At 44.5% G+C, this 21426-nt stretch overlaps 1 protein-coding gene across 3 annotated transcripts in view; it reads left to right on the top strand.

The window, feature by feature from the left end:
• Positions 1-491: 491 nt before the first annotated feature.
• The window catches only part of Wat (worker-enriched antennal transcript), a 34287-nt gene continuing 13352 nt past the window's right edge, over positions 492-21426 (top strand). Inside the window, exons 1-2 of one of the 3 annotated variants that reach the window (XM_033484564.2) lie at positions 492-892; positions 18812-18941. In XM_033484564.2, the coding sequence (XP_033340455.1) occupies positions 884-892; positions 18812-18941 (139 nt within the window). In that variant the 5' untranslated portion in view covers positions 492-883. Of the gene's footprint in view, positions 893-1043; positions 1270-18811; positions 18942-21426 lie in introns of those variants that run through there. The other 2 variants (XM_033484582.2, XM_033484555.2) reach the window with 2 other exon arrangements.

The raw sequence follows: 21426 nt of genomic DNA, 5'->3' as shown, positions 1-21426 counted from the left end.
CGTCAACTAGAAAATTCCTTACGACGAGCGCAGAATCAGTTTTCAAATCAGCAAATAGTTTTGCATTCTAAAAACTTCGGTGCGTCATGAATACATAAAAATCGGCAATCTATTAATAACAAACGTAGCACGTGAGGGCTAACGAACTCCAAAAAGTGTCCAAAGAATTTCCAGTCGCCGCACCCTGGCCGCACGTATCGCGCACGGCTGGACGAAACTATTACATCGGACATCGTTGAATTGAAAGATTGACCACGACGTCCCACATACGATTGCTCAATCGCGTGCAGCGCAAGCCCGGCGCAAATTGTCACACCTTGATTAATCATAATGATGACCGCCAGCAAGGATACGGGTGGCCATAGGATCCAAGAAAGCAGCCTTGCGCGGAGAAGGCAGGCGGCGCGCGCGGCGTGCCCCGCCGCGTGTATTTCCCCGAAGCGATTCTTAATGGCCGGCGATCGGTCGCGTGGTGTCCCCTCGGGGCAGGTGGTACTGGGTCTCACCTTGACCATCGTCAAGGGCCCGGCTAGAGGCGCACCGCAGGATCCACGAGCTGCTGGGAGGGGGCTGGAGAAAAAAGAGCCGCGTCGCGTGGCCTCCAGCGGCGACATATAAGTCCCAGGAACAGCCCCCACCCATCGTCAAACGGCCCCTGTACGGCAACCGTGGCTGATACACCTACGACCCACCTTTATCGGCATCGTTAGCGTTTCTGCTCTCGTCCGAGGAGCTTCTAATCCGCGGCTCTTCCATCCGAAAGTTTCAACCCCCGAGCTTCGTCGAGCGGATTCGCCGAACGGCTTCGTCGGGACCCAAGTGGAAAATCGGCGATCGGTGATCGAGCAGTGCCCGGACCTCTCTTGGAACGGATTAGAGCATCATGAGGATCGTAAGTAAAGTGGAAAGAAATCGAGCCGGGTGGCGGAAAAGAGGCGCCCCGACGGATGGGAAACGGTTCTCCTCGGTCCCCCGACCGCGCGATTTAATTGGAGGGGGCGGTCGGAGCCGAGAAATCGGTGGGGAGACTTTCGCGGGACTAGATAGCTGACAGCCGAGCACCGGCTGGCTCGCGGTTCTCTTCGATCGCTCCGAGCGCCTAACTGGTTTCCGCGACGCATATGATTTGTCGATCGGGTGCACGCGACGATCGGTGATCCTCCGTCGAGAGCCTATTCTCACCGGGAAATGCGGTGTCCCCGCGGGCACACCTGAAGAGGCTGCCACCGAACCACCTCAAACGGACCGGACAGGATGGGACTGTTACAAGTGAGGATACTCGATTCAAGTATTGTATGAACGGTTCTCAGTTCTTCGGGAATTCACGTAGACCGTGATACATTGTTCGCCGAAAGTGCCTGCTCCTCCGGCAAGCTTCAGCAAGTTTTCCTTGTTAATCCTGATGAGCGAAATAATCCTGTTGTTACGAGTAAAAACGATACGCTCCAATTGACAGCTCCGCGGTCAACATTTTCTTTTCGAATTATTCGCTGCTCGAAAAATGGCAGCTTGCTGAAATTTTGCTTAAAGATTGGCCAGATTTGACTGACGATAACTCCGTGTAAAATTATCGTAGCAGGATGACGTCTTTTTTAGATTAAAGCTTGGAACATCTACTTTCAGATAATGTTTCTGGATTTCGAGTTTGATGCACCCTCGCCACTGTAACTCTTTAAATTGTGAGACTATGCCGTACAAAGTTTTAGTTCGATTCGCTCTTGCCGCTGTGATGCAAGGATTACTTCGAATGCTGTAACTTTGCGAAAAAAGTCGCAGCCGCGTTTCTTTTGGTTTGAAATTAAAGGGAAAGGATCAAACTTCGTTCCGCTATAAATGGCATCTGCGAACAAATTTTGTGACATGAAATTTTATGCATTTCGTTGAACTTGGTCATTTTTAATGTGACAAACATGACCATACGTTTAAAGGGTTATAGTAGCGAGGGTGAATCCGATTTAAAATCAAGTAATACTGTCTTAAAGTAGAGATTTCGAGCTTTAATTTAAGATGAATGTCATCGTTCTACGATGATTTCTGGCGGAGTTATCGTCGATCAAAGTTGACCAATTTTTATCCAAAATTTATGTCTGCTATAATTTTTTTGAGCGGTATATTAATAAAAAATAAATGTATAATTGATACTTTGGTAAGAGTGAGTGTCATACTCCTTGCTGTTCGCTGTTTCGAGCAAGCTTTCAGTTTCCAGTTTTAATTTTCAAATATTTCGAACATCACGTCCCTTTTATCTAGCAAGCAAATTTTATTAATTTAAAGCTTCATTTTTTCGATGATCAGCTAATTAGGACAATTTCGTTAGAATTCCGTGTGCACGTGAACTTAGGTAGTATTTTGTAGCAGCAAGCAGAACAGCTTACAAACTAGCTAGAATTTGTCGAACGGTGAAAATGCAGGTACCTTTCGCACCGAAACTTTCTCGAATGTCAGCTGACCCTAAATTATCAGCAGATAAATTGCTGCCCGAGTTTGAGAAGAACATCACCTTTAATCCGAGGAGAGTGAGGTGATTCTGGGCAGATAGAATCGCTCGTTAGAAAATCGAGAGCAGTATCGCACTCGGTCTTCCCTGCGAACACGCAAAAGCGTGCAAAACAGCAGAATCTGTGCGCAGTCCAAACGCCACTTTCTACACACATTCTCGTTTCTGGAGCCTCGTCTCGGTTCGCGAAAACGACGACCGCGCGATTAACTTTGCTCCACATCTGCTTGCTCATCTGTATGCAACACCGTGATTAATAGTCCAGAAGAAATCGCGGCGATTTTCGATCGTTGCGGAGGGTGTCGTTAATCCTTTGCGCACAAGTATCTTCACGGTCACAATAATCAGAACATTCTTGACTTCAATCGTTTCTGAACAGAATAACGTAACTTATAATTTATAATTATAATTCATTACTATATCTGTCCACGATGTTTGTTTGCCTATCGTTCCGTTTGCACGATAATCACTGCAGCCGGTGATCTCTTCAGCCTCCAGCGATTTCCTGAGAGCAGAACAGGTGTCCCGTTGTAAAAACGCATGACGTAATTTGAAATTAAAATAAAGCGGGCCATCAGCACGGCTAGAGAACGCGTATCCAACTATGTGGGTCACGAAGATGTTCCTCCCCGCCGAAGATGTCTTCATTAACGCCGTAATCGTCGGATCAGCGATGCGATATACAGGGTGTCCCAAAAATGTCTCGCAATCCGGAAATGACGGGTTCCTCGGATCATTTGAAGCAACTTCTTCCTTTACAAAAATGTTCTCCGAGGCACCGTTAACGAGTTATTAACGAAAAACAGTGACCAATAAGAACCAGTGCACGAAGCCCAATTCCGCTCATTGGCTCGATCGCCTCGCGTCAGCTGAGCTCGCCTCTCATTGGTCACTGTTTTTCGTTGATAACTCGTTAACGGTGCCTCGGAGAAAATTTTTGTACAGGAAAAAGTTGCTTCAAATGACCTGAGGAACCCGCCACTTTCGGATTGCGAGACATTTTTGGGACACCCTGTATAAATAATCCCAATAGAGCGCTCGTTATGCCCCCAGTCATAAAATCATCGACTCTTCCAAGGTCTTGCTTCGAATGCTTCCTTCCACTTTCCCCGATTCTCCACGGGATGAAACGATTACCGATCGTTCGCGGCGACGAATCAATTAGCGGTTATTCAATTCGCGACGATGAAGCGGTTTAACGAGGAGGCTGTCCGAAGGAGGGGGATGATAGGAAGAAGTTGAACGGACGGGAGCGAGGAAATCCGCAAACTCGTCCGGTTCATTCACGGGATCGTAGCCAGAGGCGAGACTGGTCCACGGCCTTGCCCCAGGCTGTCGCAATGTTCTCTGTTGCGTAATAAATAACGAGAGTGGCAAACCGTCTGTCAGGAAGACGATACGCGCGGCTGATAGTCGGACCGTTTCAGCCGGTGAAAATTTACCCGTGAATCACTCGCGTTACTCTTCGAATTTTTTTGCAGTCACTGAAACTTTCCTTGATGTTCAGATAATATGGATTAATATTTTGTTTCCAGTTCGTTAGAAGTTAATCTTTGACTTTTGTGTTTCGAAGGTCGCTTGAGAAAGGTGTTCGCTTTGCAGTGTTGTTTATAGTCTGGCGAAATGTGTATTCGCAATTTATAAACATTAAGATTTCATTGAATAACAGTGACAATTCTGTGTAGATAGGCTTCTAGGCTTCAGAGAGAGAGAGAGAGAGAGAGAGAGAGAGAGAGAGAGAGAGATTCAACCATTTCTTTTCGTTTTATAAATTTGTTAATGGATCCTTCTGGATCCTCCAAACGAATCTTTTTTGCAAGCTAGACATATACTTGCTGACAAAAGTTAAAGTTATTTTAAAATAACCTAAGCCTTCTCTTAATGTAAGACAACTTAATTTTTCATTTGCATCTTACTTTATCTTTTTTCATTTCACTTTATTTTTATTTTTGTTTTCTTTTCTTTTCTTTCATTTCTTTCTATTTTTATTCTTCTTATTTGTTCCCCTGAGTTGATATATAATATTTTGTCACATTTTTGAATGCATACAAAAAATTAATTTTGCTGAAAATATCATCCTTGTTGAAAGCTAAAGAAACAATAGAAAAATAGAACTCCTTATTTATGCATCACATTCTATACCATCAGTTTTACCATCAGATTAATATAAATCTATAAGTTCTAAAACTAACAATAATTGCAAGTTTTAAGACCAATAATAATTACAAATTTTCAAACTCGAATAACGATAACAATAATAATATTAATCCCGTAGCGAAAGATTCAATAAAATTATTGTGCAACGATGCTGCAAACGATCTCGTTTCTTCCGCGGTGTTTTTGTGCGATTATTCAGGAAAACAGCAAGGACCGCTGGTCATACGATTTGATTAGCGTGTTGCGAAACGCGCGATCACGCGGATATTAATGGTCAGTGCTCGAGTTAGGCGAGAAAACGGGAACGGCCAGGCATCATCGCGTCGTGATATTTTCCGAGATTCGTCCTGCCTCGGATCAACGATCGCCGGGATGGCGAGGACTGGTTATGCAAAACCGTATTAACGCGTGTTTTGCAATGTCGGTGTACCACAGCAGCCGGCGTGGCAATTTGGAATGAATAGATTGAATTTATTAGAGAGCCACCGTCAGCGCGTTAACCACTTTTCCTGCGCCGATTCTGCGCCGGCTCTAGCGGACATCGATATGCTTCACTTTCTAATAGGATATCTGTGAATTCTATGAATTTTATGAATTCTGAGAATTATGTCGACGTATGACAGTATCGCAGTAGCTGTTCGATAATTTATTCGATTCCTTTTTTTGGCAGTTATTCAAGAATTTTTGGCGAATGGATCATTCCGGATAGCAATGCAACGTTTTATTCCTGTATCTCGTGTAATTAGCATATTTATAAAACGAGGAAAGAAATTCTTTCAGATAATAACGCAACGTTTCATTCGCGTATCTCGTGTAATTAACAAATTTATGAAACAGGAACGAATGAAGAATTATTTGAATCTTTCTCTGAAGGCTAGATGTCTAACTACACATAATTGTTATTGTTATTTAATGAAATCTTAATGATTATAAATTGCGAATATACATTTAATCACACTGTAGACAACACTGTAAAATGAAACTTTCCCAATGATATCTTTCCCAAGTGACCTTTGACTCACAAAAATCAAATTTGCTTCTAACGAAATAGAAATAAAATATTTGTCATATTATCTGAACTTAAAGAAATGTTTCAGTGGCTGAAAAAAAATTCGAAGCCAATTGCTACTTATCTCTGACCAAATTAAGCGATAAATTAATGAAAGTTGAATTTAAGTTAGATGTGAGTTTTTTTAGTGGCGAGGATAGATATTATATATTATATTTTATATATTTATAAAAGATATTATTATTATTTATAAAAATATTTAAAAAAATAGATATAATAATTTCTATAATAAAATAGATATGGTTTATCAAAATATGTATAAAAAGATATTATATATTATATATTATTATATTTCATAATGCAAAGGATTCGATTTCATGATCAAAGAATTCGATAAAGTGCAGTCCATCGAATGCATTCGGTGCATCTAACCTTTCGATGCAGAATCTTGAATTTCGCACATGACAATCTAGGATCTCCATCTTCGTTTTGTATAAATACATTAACCCGTCGCGAAACGCGCAGTCTTCCCAAAAATAATTATTGAAATTATTCTGCAAAGGACTCCTCGTAGCGTGCACTTCCTCGCGCCGTAATTAAATAAAATTACAGCATGAAGTGAAAGGCCCGGTATTGAGTCACTAATAACGATCATAAACAACGTCGATTTTCGCGTATTTTAGCATATCACGCGAACACAGGCGGCGAGCCATTTTTCCAGAATTGTTCGGGAAGAATGTTCGTCGAGCGGCGCCTTTTTTTCCGCGTCTCACCGTTCGCGCGCTGTCGTCAATTACGGAATAACGCCGCAACAATCGCGCGAAAAAACGCTCGATGCGGGAACGCCCCACGGCGTTGCATATGATTAAAGGTGCCCGGCCAGGTGTGGTACAACGACCGACGCGAAATCCGCGATCATTTCCGACCGATTTCGAGGGATCTGGTGCGTGAAGAACACGCGAAGTGTCTCCGTTTCCCGCGGCTCGAGCCGTTCTTGCGCGACAAATTCCGCGCCGGACGTGCTTCTCGCGCGACGTTCTTTTTTTCCGTCGATTCTTTCGTTGGAACGCGTTCGAGCAGCGGGACAAAACGTCGCGTTCTAAAAGAGAAATTAAACGATAACAGGCCGCGGAGGATCAAAAGAACGGGCGTCGGCGTCGGCGGCGGTGGTTTTCTCGGATAGTTTTACACTCGAACGACTCGACGATCGAGCGGAAATATTTGCGCGATCGATTCCGCGCCCGCGCCGTTCGTGGGAAGCGGAATGAGTTTGTTTGGTGCGTGAACGATTCATCGGCTCGCATAAATCGTGCTTGCTTAGCGCGCCGCTCCCGATTACTCATATAGCCGGAAGGCCGACGGAATCGGCGTTCTATCATACTTTTGTTTCTAGCTGATCGGGAAACGGTAACGGAGATCCTCCGCGGTCCGTAAATCACGCGGTTGCGTCACTGAGGGGTCCCCCGATTGGGTGTCGGATTGTTTTCCACGTTTTCTCCTTCGCGTTAGCGCCTCGAATCGTTGCCACGGCGAAGGGAACGTTCGATTTTCGCTTCGTACATTTCCGTCGTAATTCTTCCGTCGTTATTCGTTATAATCGACGACGTTATTTCTTCGTGTGCATAACGTAATCGTGGCGAAATCGATGAATGCAATATGAGCAGTTGTCGGGAACTGTATCTAAATAAAATCGTCGGAATGTCTGCCCTTCGGCGAGCTGAGCGAAATAGAAGGGACAGGTAGACGGTGTCCAGGTCATCGGCTAAAATCTCAGGTGAATGGTCCCGTGTTCTCAGCTCTGGACCGTTCTCCTATTTCTCTTTCCTTTCTTCCTGTCTCTTTCTCGTTCTCTCTCTCACACTCACTCTCTGTCACTCTTTCGTTCTGGTTCCTGGAGAAATGGTACTTTTCCCGAGGAGCGGCAGACCGTGACAACACGTGCGATCGGAAGTGTCCTTCCCTCTCTCGATCCTCGGTATCGGGTTTACCCCTTTCACACGCGGTTGACGTAACTGCGACCGGTGCAATGGCTCTGAGATAATCACCAGTGGACGAGATTGATCTGCCAATTAGCCTGTCCCATAGGCGGAAATACCTTCTGATAGGCGAGCGAATTTAAATGAAACATCTAGTAACTCAGGTGCCATGGAATCTGACACGGTGCTCTGTTCGCCGCAGATGGAAATTACACGGACGAACGAGGAACAGCAAAGGATAAACAGTTTACGCAATTATAATTTTTTTAGACACTCCTCGACGACCCAGATTTAATGGCAATCGAATTCTTCGTCGAGCAATGCCAATAAATCCGATGCGATCGCTGTGTTCTGTCGGATTTGATTGTCTTGCGTGTTGGATTTCGAACTGCAGTTGGCCAATATTCGAATGGTTGTGATGATGATTAATTTGTACGTATATTTGCTCGAATGAATTCCTCTTGGTCGAATATTTTATTCGATTATTCTTCGAATAAGATATCATTCAAATTAACTTTTATTCGAATGAGATATTATTCGAGTGAATTCTTATTCGAATGAGATATTATTCGAATTAATTTTTATTCGAATGAGATACTATTCGAATGCATTCTTATTCGAATGAGATATTATTTGAATTAATTTTTATTTGAATGAATTCTTATTCGAATGAGGTATTATCCGAATGAATTCTTATTCGAATGAGATATTGTTTGAATTAATTTTTATTCGAATGAGATATTATTCGAATTAATTTTTATTTGAATGAATTCTTATTCGAATTAATTTTTATTCGAATGAATTCTTATTCGATTGAGATATTATTCGAATGAATTCTTATTCGAATGGGATATTACTCGAATAAATTCTTAGAATTCTGTTAAACTGTTATCCGGATAAATTCTTATTCGATTAGACATTTATTCGATGGCGTCCAATAAAATTTGATTCGTTCGGTCCACGTCTCTCGTTCGTCGACACAATGCAATTTCGGCCGACTCTGGTTTGGAAAGACTCCGTTATGCTGTGAACGTACGCCGAGTTGTAATTTAGACGTTATGGAAAGGGATCGGAGCAATAAGTTGCTCGGGAAGTTGATTTACGGAGGAAAGGGAAGCGAGCAGACGCTTTTAGAATCCGAAACGGAGCGTCTGCGTAATAGAAATTCAATGGTAACGCGAACAGGCCAGGTGTTCCACTTTCTAATTACGAAGACGTTTCGTTTTCTAGCACCTTTGGCCCTCTTTTTCCCGCAATAATTGGCCCGCCGCCAAGGACGAGACGCAGCGGATTGCATGAGACACGCGTTGCAACGTTGCATCAAGTCGCATCGGGGATCGGGGATGCGATGCGTTACTTTCACTCGGTTTTGATAGGACGATCCGCTCTTGCAATTTCTACAGTGTGCAGGGTTTAACGGCGGACTATTCAGGGTTCATTGATTTGTGCTTTCTTTCTCTGCTTCGGCGGAAAGATGTGAACAAATTCTCTGGTATGCGACTTATGTCAAGAAACATGCTACGTTTTTATTCAAAATTTTAGAAACTATCCTAGAGGGAAAAATGCCCGAGAAGCGCGCAATCTAATTTCTTATTATTAACTTTAATTAATAGAACCAAAGTGTGGGTAAAAGATTTTGTTCGATGCCCGAAAGATTCGACGCAACTAAAATCGAATACATTACGCAAACTTTGACTTTTCTGTCCGAAAGCTCGAACACGCGAATGCACGAAGATTCGCCTCGTTTACAAAGATTGGTCAGCGAAGCCAGAAAAAAAGTAGCGTGTGCCCCGTTTCGCTGAATCGGTCGAATAATTTCGTCCCAAGTACGAGAACAATGGCCGATTCGAACCTCGAGTCCCGCTACAATGGCTCTTTGTCTCTGTGTACTCTCTTAATATCCTTGGAAATCGTTACGCGGGCATTATACAATTTTCCCCGGGGAACATAACGAATTTATGCAGGCACTGGTTTCCCCGAGTCGGCCACCAGTTCCCGGTTTCTCCTCGTTCTTCGACGTCGTTTCGCAGCTCTAAACGCGTTCCCTCGAATTTTCTAAACGGCCGGCGCGCCGATCGCTCGGTGCGATCTTGCATCACGATCTTATTCAAAGGATTTCGTTTGTTCGGCCCGAGGAATTGCTCGTTGACCAATTTTCCAGTCACTCTCGCGAACTGGGTCAACGAGGCGACTTGAACCGGCAATCATGATCCAAAATCGCCGAAAGATTTGTCAATGTTTGCGCTTCGTGCGGCGACGTGTCTGAGACCTTGCAGAATTTTTACTACGAATAACGTCGATCTTGATGTTTTTACTGTTCGCGAAATTATAGCAGCACCAATGCCTTGTCAGAATTTTAGGACAAATTTATATATAAAAACATCCAAATTGTTCGATAAAAATAGAGCATGCATATATATAAGTCATCAAGATCTACAGAATGCATTTTTCAAATGTTCGTCATAGGCTCAGATAAAAAAGTTAAAAAAGCGACAGCTTTTTTATTGTCTTTCTTGGTCATTCCAGGTAATAGCAAAATTGAAAAAAGCATTTTAATCTTCGCCTAGTAAACGGACTTTTATCATCTAAAAAAGAATTCGTTTAGTCCAGTTTTAAAAAAGTTAAATCCACGTATATTTGTCCCAGACTGTACATCCGTCCTAAATGAAATCACAGTGGCAGGATTCGCCTCAACCCAATAAAACAGCATCGATAACGATCGATCAGTGATCCAGAATCGCGATCACCGAAACATATCGAAACGCAGCTCGCGAACCGATCGTTCATCGGCTCGAATCATCGCGCAGGAATGTTAATGGCATCGCGGAGGAACGACGAATTTCGACGCGGAGCCCGGTGCATGTGGAAACGCAGCGCTGCAACGCACCGCACACGTGCTATCGTCTCCAGTGTGGAAATCTCACGCGCCGGTGTCGTAAATTAGGCTTGCGAAGTCGGCGCGTCGCGTCGAAAAATTGTGGAAATCGGCACGACCGTTTCCTAATTGTTTCTACTGTCGTCATTAGCCCGGTCAGAACGAAATAGAAAATCGTTTCGCGTCGTTTTACGGTCGCCCACATGGCCGGACGGTGCATCGAGCGTCAGAAGTAAGTGCTCGAGCGGAGATAATAGATTTCGCCGTGGAACAATGTGGGCGTGTTGACAATGGCGCGCCAAGTGCACGTAACGTATGGTGCATTCCGGCTTGCGCAAAGATACGGTCGCGGGTGAGCCGTTCGACGAACTATCGTCAACGGCGGGGAACGAATCCGGTCTTCTGGACCGAATTCCTCGGGACGATCGAATCGGAAACGTCGAAAACACGTATAAGAGACGAACAGCGGCGTTATCTTCTCGCTTTCGAAATCCCCGTAAAATCCACGAGCCAGCCATAAAAAGAGAAACCTCGCGCGGCGACCGATTTAACAACGATTTAATGAGCTGGTTCCGCGCGAAAATTTCCCGGCGCTTCGTTATTTATTTAAATCGCGCGAATCGGAAGAGCCCGGCGATTTTACCGGCGAAATTCTCGTTTCTCGAGGCGTCGTCGAACGAATCGGCGTTTGTCAGCTGAAATTCGCGCGCGGTTCTTGCGCCGCTGCGTGCGGTTTTCCGATGCAGCCAGATTGCATTCGCTGATATCAATGATGCATAATGTTCGCGCGAAGAAGGGAGCAGCCAGTTTTCTCTTGGTGTTGTTAAACGCGGAAGTTCGGACTGTCGAGGTACGGCTGCATGTGCCGATCGAGCGGGCTCAATGCGCTCGAGGTGCATCGCGCATTGCGCGGAGAAACTCGAGAAACCGTGTACGGTTGTGTCCACGATAATGGAGATCATTGTTTCGACGAGGTACAACCTGCCTTTCTCTCGTACCGACGGCTTCGCCGGTCTCGATCGATGACTTCAATGTCATTATCTCGGTTAAACGTGCGACTCTTCGATATTTAGTGAAAACAATTTAATCGTTCGATCGATCGCTAAAAGCGCGCGACTAATACGTCGAGCGACTTGTCGGTTTGTTATCAGCTCGCTGAATCGTTTAGGATGATTGACGGTCGAAGATCAAATTCGCTTAGTTTCGAAGATAACGTCCGCTGGAAATTAGCGACATGACTTCTGAACGATGCTCGGATAGCTGGCCGCGCTCACGTGACCAGAAGCATAAATCGTAGAGATCGGTATCGGGGAAAGTAATCGTTACGTCGGCCACTCTGGATCCGTTCGGTTAGTTCTGAGCCGATATCCATCGCGATTAGACCGATACAGAAAGAAAGGATATTATATGCACTTTCGATGTAGAACGGCATCGGTGCGGCAAGCAAGTATGTTACACTCGGTAGACTTTATTCGAGGTAAAAGTAAAATAAAAAGAAGAAAGAAGAAAATAGATCGGCGCAGGCATTCGTTTATTGAGGAAATTGGTTCGGGCGACCGTTAATCTATGGCTTAGACACGTTAGCCGTGATAGGAAGTGATAGGCGTGGTTCCATGTAAATCATAAAGCAAGAAAATAGTAATACGAGACGATTTGGTGTAGCCTGCACTTCGCGACGTATTCCGGTTGTAAAAGTTAAACGACATCGGCTGGGGTCCCCTCCTAGGATCGGTGACCACCTGCAGAAACCCAATCTTTTTAATCCTGTTGTAACGTGACGAGGTCCTTAGAATTTGGCAATCGAAGAAAAAGCCATCCAAAAAATTCTCCTATATCCGTGCAAAAAGGTTGGAGAAATTCTTTGTGAAACCTTTAATATTAGGTAACCAGAAATGGTCAGATACAAAATTCCTGCGCCCATACACAAATACTTTAGAAAATTGCCTGGTGAAGTCAGTAAAATTTAGGTAATCGAAGATATGGCCATCCAAAAAAAATTCTACACCCATGCAAATACTCTAGAGGATGTCTTTGCGAGCTCAGTAAAGTTAGGTAAGCAAAAATGACCACCCAAAAAATTCCTACATAGATGTAAATACGGTAGAGAATATCTTGGTGATGTCATTAAAATTAGATAAGAAAAATATGGCCATCCAAAAAATTCCTGCATCCATGCAAATACTCTAGAGAATTTCTTTGTGAAATCATTAAAATTAGGTATCCCAAAATGGCCACCCAAAAAATTCCTGCGCTCATATAAATACTCTAGAAAATTGCCAGATGAAGTCAGTAAAATTAGGTAACCCAAAATGGTTATCCAAAAAATACCTATGCCCATGCGAATACTCTAGAAAATTGCCTAGTAAATTCCTCGAAGTATGAAGAATTAGCTATCTGAGTATGGTAAAGTCCTTAAAAACAAATCAACCAAAAATGTCACACTGACGTCTATCCAGAAACCCTTTGCCAGCATCCAGAGACCCTGAACAATTCAAACTCGGCTTCCAAGATATCTCTACGCCGCGGGAACCGTCGAACCATGCACACCTACCGCACGCATCGCGGTGCAACCATTCACCGAAAACTTTCGCTGGAAAGCGGGTGCCGATTGTCGAATCGATCCGAGCGCGGAGAGCCCATTAATCCTCGAGCGGGAAACGCGGCGTCGCTTTTCGCCTGGAAAGTTTTTATGCAGCCGTGCTTTCCAACCCCCTGCGGATGTGCAGTTGCTAACAATTATTCCGCAGCTGGTCGAAGCGTAAACTAATAGTCGATTCGCGGACGCGGGTCTCCGGGCTACTCGCGGGCGTTTTTCCCGGCGATCGTCGGCGTGCGTTGGCTCGGATATCACGGCATCGTGATCTGCCGTCACGCTGCTCGCACATGTGTGCCGCGGTTAGGTTTGTGGGCGACCTCGTGCCTTCGGTGCTCACAATCGTGCGAGCGCGTGACTCTCCTGCAACCGTTTCTCAGCGATGATCACTGGCCGCAGTCGCGTTTTAGGCGGCGCTTCATTGAAATTCTTTTCTCAGCTTCCCGCGGTTCGGCTGATTCACCGTAATTCGCTGACTGTTACGCGAACGCTCCAACGAATGCCTCGATTATTCCTGATGAACGCGTGAGAAGACTCTTCGTCCGGATCGCAGAACGCATGAATGAAATGATCGCGTCGAAATCGTCGCCGTCGGATCGATCCGTTTTCCCGCGCCATCGAGTCCTCGCCTTCACCCCGTTGCCTCGACCTTGCTTTCCCGTGTCTACCAACGATTTTCTCGCTGCCCGACTTGCATAATTCACGACAACTTATCGCTTTTTCGCGATCCGCCGGAATTCCTGCGAATACTAACGTCGCTGAACCGCGTCGCCGAGCCCTGGAATTTCGCGACGCGGCGACGGTTCGACGATTTTTCCGAGGTTTCAAGGAAACTGGGAACACCTTTTTCCCTTCCGCACGTATTCGCAATAATAAATCGGTAATTAAACTCGGTGCCAATCAACGACGCGGACGTATCATTACGTTGTCTTTGCCCGCGGTCCAATCAACGTCGTCCGCGTTCAAGTAAACGCAGGTGCCGCAATAGGCGCGCGACCCGTTTCAATTTTACAAGGCATATTTAGAACAGATAGGTGGCATTCCGCGGTCGGAATTTCATTTTGCAATGAAATATTCATTAAACCTCGTGGATTCCTAATTAACGAGATCGTTTACGATGCACCGCGATTTCCCTGCTCGGAGAGCAAGGCTCGAGCGTCTCCTTTGTACTAAGACAGTTTTTATCACTTGAACTGTCAGTCGTGACGAAACGTTGCTCGACAATAATTGCAGTCATGAAGAGACTGCAGATTTTATACGATTGCGATACGAATTTGTAGAAGAAAATTCCACGGACATCGGACTAATCTTTCGAAGTTCGTTACAATGAAATTGCTACGACAAGAGATAATCTTCGATTCCACTTCTGTTTCTTGCAATTGATGCGAGAAAAGAAAATTGTTTGGAAAGTTGTTCTGTTTCTGAAAAATAAGACTTCTTATTAAGTTAGTTTCTTACTAAGTAAACAAGACTTCTGTGTATTAGCATAAGATTTCAAAGCTATCAGAAAACTGTCCAAGAGTTCTTTTTTTACTCTAGACTTTAAAAAATCCTTTTTCGTTTTCTCGCGAAAGGACGAATCAGTTTTCCGAACGACTCAATGATTTGTATTTTGCGTAAAAATTTGCACTCTAGCTGTAAAAAAAGTACACTTCGCATTCTATCATTTAATATAATATAACATAAACATAGAATAATATTTTACTCGAATAAGAATTCATTCGAATAACATATCATTCGCAAACCGACAGAATACAAAGTACATTGTTCTCAAGTTCATCGATTAATTATAAATAATTATTCGAATATAATCAGGCACAGAACAACATATGACGAACAACGAACAATCTTCATTCCAATAAAAAAATACGACTAAAAAGTTTCAAATAATTCCCTGCGATAAATATTTATCCGAAACAGTCCGAACAATGCGCGACTCACATTAAAATAGATAAGAATTCTATTGTTGCACTTCGCGCGGCAGCGGCACACGCGAATGCACATCGAATCGCGAGCGAACAGAGGTAAGAATAGAGTCAGCAGCTAATGAAGCAGGTCCCGATGGGGGGGAGGGGTCCCCAGGGGGGCATGGCAGGGTCTCGCGATCGTTTTATCACTGCTGGCGGTCGGCGGGGCGGCAATTAATCGCCTTGACATTGCTAGAAGGGAATGAAACCGCGCGGCGATGACGTTTGCACGCGCGTGATCTAGCCGGGCCGAGGTATCTAGCCTTGCTTTCGATCGAGAGAAGCCGATCGCGGAATGAACGCGCGCGCGCACGCGCTCGCGGCTTCATAATCGGCGTGATCTGAGCGCGCAATTATTCGTGGGGCTCGTTCCGAAGCGGGTAACGTCGATGGAATCCGTGACGAGCCGGACCGTAAAGTGGCATAATAACGATTTCATCAGGTTTTTACGTAACGGACGACGGCGCGGCGGCGAGGGAAACGGGGGAAAAATAAGACGGGTGCTCGGGAATCTCCCTGCGTCCCTCGGCAACCCCTAACTCCCGGCGTAAATACGAGGGAGGGGGGAGGGGGGAATATTTACGGCGGGGATTGACGAATCGATTCGCAGGGCGTTTGCGTCATTTTTACGACGGTCCTCCGCCTCTCCCGGGTCCTCTTTCTATTTTACGAGCCGCGGGGAAACCGAGAGACAACACGCCGTCGAAAATGTATTCCGCTCAGGTGTCGAAACGCGACGGGCCTCTGTCCGCGGGGTAATTAAAATTTCGTTTCACTCCGGAGAGATTATGCACGGTGAAATCTCTCGATTCTTTTCCCTCGGACGCCCAGTCCTCGCCGGAGTTGCCTCACTGCCGCGTATCTGGAAACGATACAGCCGATTGCACCACGAAATACTTTCACCGATAAATAGTCAACGGTTATCAGCGGCCTGTCCCGAGACCGTCAATCACTATATTTACAAGCTCGCCGGACCGCATAATCAATTAACAATCGCGGGTGTCCCGCTTCGGATTTCGTCGAGACCTAGGCACGCCGTTGCGCGGTAATGGGCCGTTTTTGCCGGGAACATTGTCCGTCGTAATTCATCCCAGGGACGTTAATTTATTAAGTAACGCTTTACGAGGAGATCTCGTCGAGCGCGGCTCGGCTCGGCTCGCTTTCGACGCGATAGAAATGTTCGCGCAGGCTAACGGCCGCCGAATGAGCACTTACACCGCTGATTTTATTCCGCTGCTATTGGCCCATAAATTTTCATGCATTGTTAGCCGACCAACGAACCGATCGTAAAAATTGTCGCGCACGCTGCGCCCGGTAGCCTAACGGGTGTCCACCGTGGTCACGATAAATCTTTCCGTTTCTACGCGCTGGAAGCGTTCTGAGGTCACGAGTTATCTCGGCAGGCTCGAATCGCTAGGAAATTAAACGGACGGTGCTTTCCAATTTCATTTTGCTGGCTGCTGCCGCGGCTGACAATTATGTCCTTTTTTGGTAAAATTATTGCAGTGTGTCGGGTATATTGTCTTTATAGAATGTTATTCTCTGTCGAATAACAGAGTACACGTTGTCCAGCAACTTAACTGTTCGAGCTGAAGCTGCAGTCGACAATTTTATCTTTCATAGATGAATTTAATAATTAATTAATTAATAATTTGCACGGTATAAAATTATCTTTTATCAAACAAAGCATACGTCAATTTCGGTGTACGAGCTGAAGAAATTATGTGTTGGCCATGCTGACAGTTCATTGAGCTTCATTAGTCTCCAACAAAAGAAACTGCCTCCTCATTTCGATTATAAAATATTTCTATAAAATAATCCGTACAAATTAGCATAAAAATCCCAATACTAACTGTGTCATTAATTAAAAACATACAGTCCCTTTTCAAGTAAAAATCCTGCCACCAATCTTCACACGGGACGAAAGAAAAACGAGTTTCCAATTCCACAAAATTTCCCAAGAATTCACCTCATTCCGCTTTTTGTAAATAATTTACACCGATAGAAACTAGCGCAGAGCTGTCAATAATAACTCTACCATTTAATATAGACCTTAATTTAGATTTTAAAAGAATCCTCGCGGAAATCTGCAGGATAAAAATGACTCTGTGTCGGAATCTTCTCTCTGATCAAGTTCGGATTTCAACACCCAGTGTGCGAGACAGTTCAGTTGATCGCAAAGTACCCGTTCGATCGGAAGACAGCCGTTCCACGGAAAAGTATCCCCAGATATCCATTTCGCGGTTGCGATCGTTCGCGGCTAACGAAGCGGGCCCCGTTCGTCGCGTTGATCATTTTTCGCGGCCGCGTTCCCGGAATACGCGGCCATTAATTACAGACGTTTCCGGCGCTGGAGATATTCCGAGCGAGCCTAAATCGTCACCGACGGCCAGGGCGGGGGAGGGGGGGGGGCTGGGTGGATTTTAATTAAAAGCGCGCCCGAAACGGAGCGAGATCCCGAACAGAATGGAAAGGAGAGTTCCTCGTCTACTCTCTGTTCGCGATTTCGAACGGCGGATCGGTTTTTGTGTGTTCGCCGGATTGAGAAAGAACGGAGATCCAAGTGAAAGGTGGCCATCAAGGATGCGTAATTGGTGACATTTGAATAATACGTCTGCGGTCCTTGATGTGCTCCACGCCAGAAGAAACCCGCGGCGCGTGGTTTCGGTGCTAATTAATAGGACCGGTGCGATGGGCTCCTCTTACAAATTTATTACTGCATAATGTATTATGCAACCGGGCATTATGTGCGCTCGATCCATTGACGGCTACTTTGAATTCGAGATGAACGCCGGTGCCTCTGCCGGTCCAGGAATAAAAAGGAGGCGAGTCTAATTATAGATTTTTAGGCTCGCGAATATTTTACATTGTCCGCTTCTACTTCCTTTATTTTACTAGACATTCCATCGTTATTATTCTTGCTGTTATTGTTAGAGCAATTGTAAAAAGAAATATTACGCCGGCGATAGAAGCTATTTCTAAATTGTTCATGTTGCTCAATTTTGTTCCAGCCGATAGCGAAAATCTATTCGGTCCATAATTATGTAACAGCTCGCGCAGAGGATACGTTCGGAAATTATATAAGAACACGGCCACTCGAGAATCCAAATGAGCCTAATTAGGGCACGAAGCCATCGAAAACAGCGATCGGGTCGAAATCTGATTTCTAAATTCGCGAAACACGAATCTGAAATTTCGTGAGCTTTCGAAACTCTCGAAACCCGCGATGCTTATTCTCTTCTTTATTTTTCTAACGAATATCTAATTGGACGAGTATCTAAATCAAGTTAATTATTGAACATAATCGGACGAAAATTAAACGTAGCTACAATATAATTGTCTTCTCGATATAAACGATCGTAATCGATTGGTGTAATCGTACCAATTAAAACGCGTCCAAAGTCTAAACGCGAACTCGATTGGATCATTGTTGGCTGAACAAAAGTTAATTTATATCATCACAATACCCTCGTAATTTATTTATACCAATTATTATTTAATAAGTTCAGGAGTTCCGAGGGATTTCGAGGTTTCGAGTGGTCCATCTCTGATTAAAAAATGTCCTGCTTTCGATGGAATAAATATCGACTTAAATTAAGTATCGACTTGAATTTTTCTGCGGCCGACAAGCTTTCGAAACAAATAGCATAAAAACGTTTAAAATATTTCGCGCTGTCTCGAGAACATCCTGCCACTGATGGGAATTAACGCAACCGATTTCTGCGCGTCTGTTTCAGACAAGCCTGCTGGTCCTTGTCTTCGCGGTGCTGGCAGCATGCTCGGCACAGGACTATAGTCAGCTGTTCGCTGGATTCGGCCCATACCTGAGGCAAAGCGCGGGGATGCGAGATCCACGATCGAACAGGGGTGCGTAGAAGGCCTCGATCACTATGCTCCCGGAGGCCTAAACCTCCGATGCACACACTCTCTCTCTCTCTCTCTCTCTCTCTCTCTCTCTCTTGCCTTCCGCGCGATAATCTTCGATTCCAATCGAAACCCTGTCGAGAGCATTCATCGCCTCGCCAGCAGCTTGTTCCAATACTCGCGAATTTACGGTGTAATTAAATCCGGTGTTCCCGGTGGACCGTGACGCGAGTCCGATCACGATGATTATCAAAGGATCACGAAACTGGCCGCACGGGTGTTACGAGGATCGAGGAAACGGGATCGTTATCGACGCGATCGCTCGGCCGTGTTCGAACGCGCCGCTTTTACCGGAACCGATATATCTGGGTTACTGGAAGAAGGAAGTCGATGCGGGCTTAGGAAATCCTGATTTGATGGAACTAATTTACCGGTGAACTTGCATTGTTGCGGTTTACAGCATCCGCGCGGACCGGTTGAGGTATTTATTGCGAGCAGGTGCTCCGGCAATGCGGTTCTTCAATTTTAGAGAACACGATGGACAATTATTTCGTTCGTTCGTTCGACCGATAGAATGTTCGTTAACAATGTCACGGTGGTTCTTCGAATACGATGTTCATTATTAGAGTATTAGTGTCCAAGTATAGTATTCTCTAGAGCTAGTATATAATTCTCCCTAATCGGACTCTCAGCTCGTACACAAAAATGTATAATTTAGGAAAAGAAGGCTGAAATAATCGTATCTCCTCTTCCCAGATTGTCCACTTTTGTTTCCAAACTGAGCGTCGATTACGGAGAATTTACTGTATTTTAGTATTTACGATTCGAATCATTTTCCATAATCGACTCTCAGCTCGTACATAAAAATAGGCAATTTGAGAAAAGAAGGCTGAAATAATCGTATCTCCTCTTCCCAGATTGTCCATTTTTGTTTCCAAACCGAGCGTAGATTACGGAGAATTTGCTGTATTTTAGTATTTACGATTCGAATCATTTTCCATAATCGATTCTCAGCTCGTACACAAAAACGGACAATTTGCGAAGAGAAGGCTGAAATAATCGTATCTCCTCTTCCCAGATTGTCCATTTTTGTTTCCAAACCGAGCGTCAATTACGGAGAATTTACTGTATTTTAGTATTTACGATTCGAATGATTTTCGCGATAGATCCCGATGGTTTCTCGATCATGAAAGGATGCTTCGATCCTCGCACACGTCTGCCAGTGATTCGTCGCATAGATAACAGATTCGCGGATTCTCTCGATCGTTTCCCGTACGATGAATCAAGCCGATCCGGCATTTGCCGGAGCACGTGTCGATCTATACTGCACGCTGCACACGTAACCAGGATATGCGATCCTTGCGATCGAGTGGAACGCGTACGTGCCGGAATGGGTGCCAAGTTCAAACTCACCTACGGTAAATATCGTCGGGAAAGTGGCGCTGACAAAACGGCAAGCCGCGCTGAAACTGGTCGATCCCGGATTGTGTAACCCGCGCACCAAGCGTGCGAACTTTTTCGCCGGGTGCCCCCGGCAATGCGGCCCCGTGGCTCCAGCATCCGAACTAGAATCCGTTTTCACACGCGGGAACACCGAAAAAAGAAATATTTTATTTTCCTTAACAGGCTTCGCGCTCGTGGTCGCTCGTTGCGTTAATGTTCGCGGAAGTTTTGTACTCTATGCAGCAGGCAATAATTAGACCGCGGGTTTCGGTGCTGTGATTATAACAATCTCGCCGATAGCCGGGAACTTTCACTGAATATCAATTCTGTGTTTCAGGAGTTTCATTCCTGTTTGCATTTTTGATCGGCGGTTATCGATGCAGGAAATTTCGTCGGAACGAAAGCCCGAGCTCGAAGCGTCGAGAATCTGGAGCGAATATTCTGGTCGAACGAAAGTTACATATAACAACAACTGGTCTATACGTATGCTGGTGTAATAGCAAACCGTTTGAAATAGATCAGGTCATAGAGCAAAATTTCGGATCTAGTTTATCGAATTAGAGAAATAGTATTTTTCACGCGGGTTTTAATGAGCCCAACGACTTGGAAAGAGTGAAATTAACAATTAATTCAATAGACTTAGCAGTGATATATCGAGTTGTAATAAAGAGAACGATATTCTAGAAGGTTCAAATTATATTCTCAAATTTTTGGGTCTCAATAGCACTGCTAGCTTTCGAGAGAAAATTGTTTGAAAACTGAACTGGGTCTAAGTGGGTCAGTATAACACGTGTTTCGCATAAAAAGTGTAACAGCAGAGGGTTAAAGGGCAAATTTCAGATCTAGTTTCCAAAGATTTAATTACTAGGTAGTATTAAAAGAGTTTCTTAGATCAACTATGGAAATGAAATTAGAGCAGCAAGATTTTTCACGTGGGCACAATTTTTCTCGTATTTTTTAATACACCCAACGCCTTGAAAAGGGTAAAATTAAGAATTAATTAAATATATTTGGCAGTGAGATATCAAGTTCTAATAAAAAAAAC

This window comes from Megalopta genalis, chromosome 15 (genome assembly GCF_051020955.1).
Source record: "Megalopta genalis isolate 19385.01 chromosome 15, iyMegGena1_principal, whole genome shotgun sequence".
NCBI classification, from domain to species: Eukaryota; Metazoa; Arthropoda; class Insecta; order Hymenoptera; family Halictidae; genus Megalopta; species Megalopta genalis.
The sequence above is the reverse complement of the archived record's forward strand: the minus strand, read 5'-3'. Positions and strand labels throughout refer to the sequence as shown.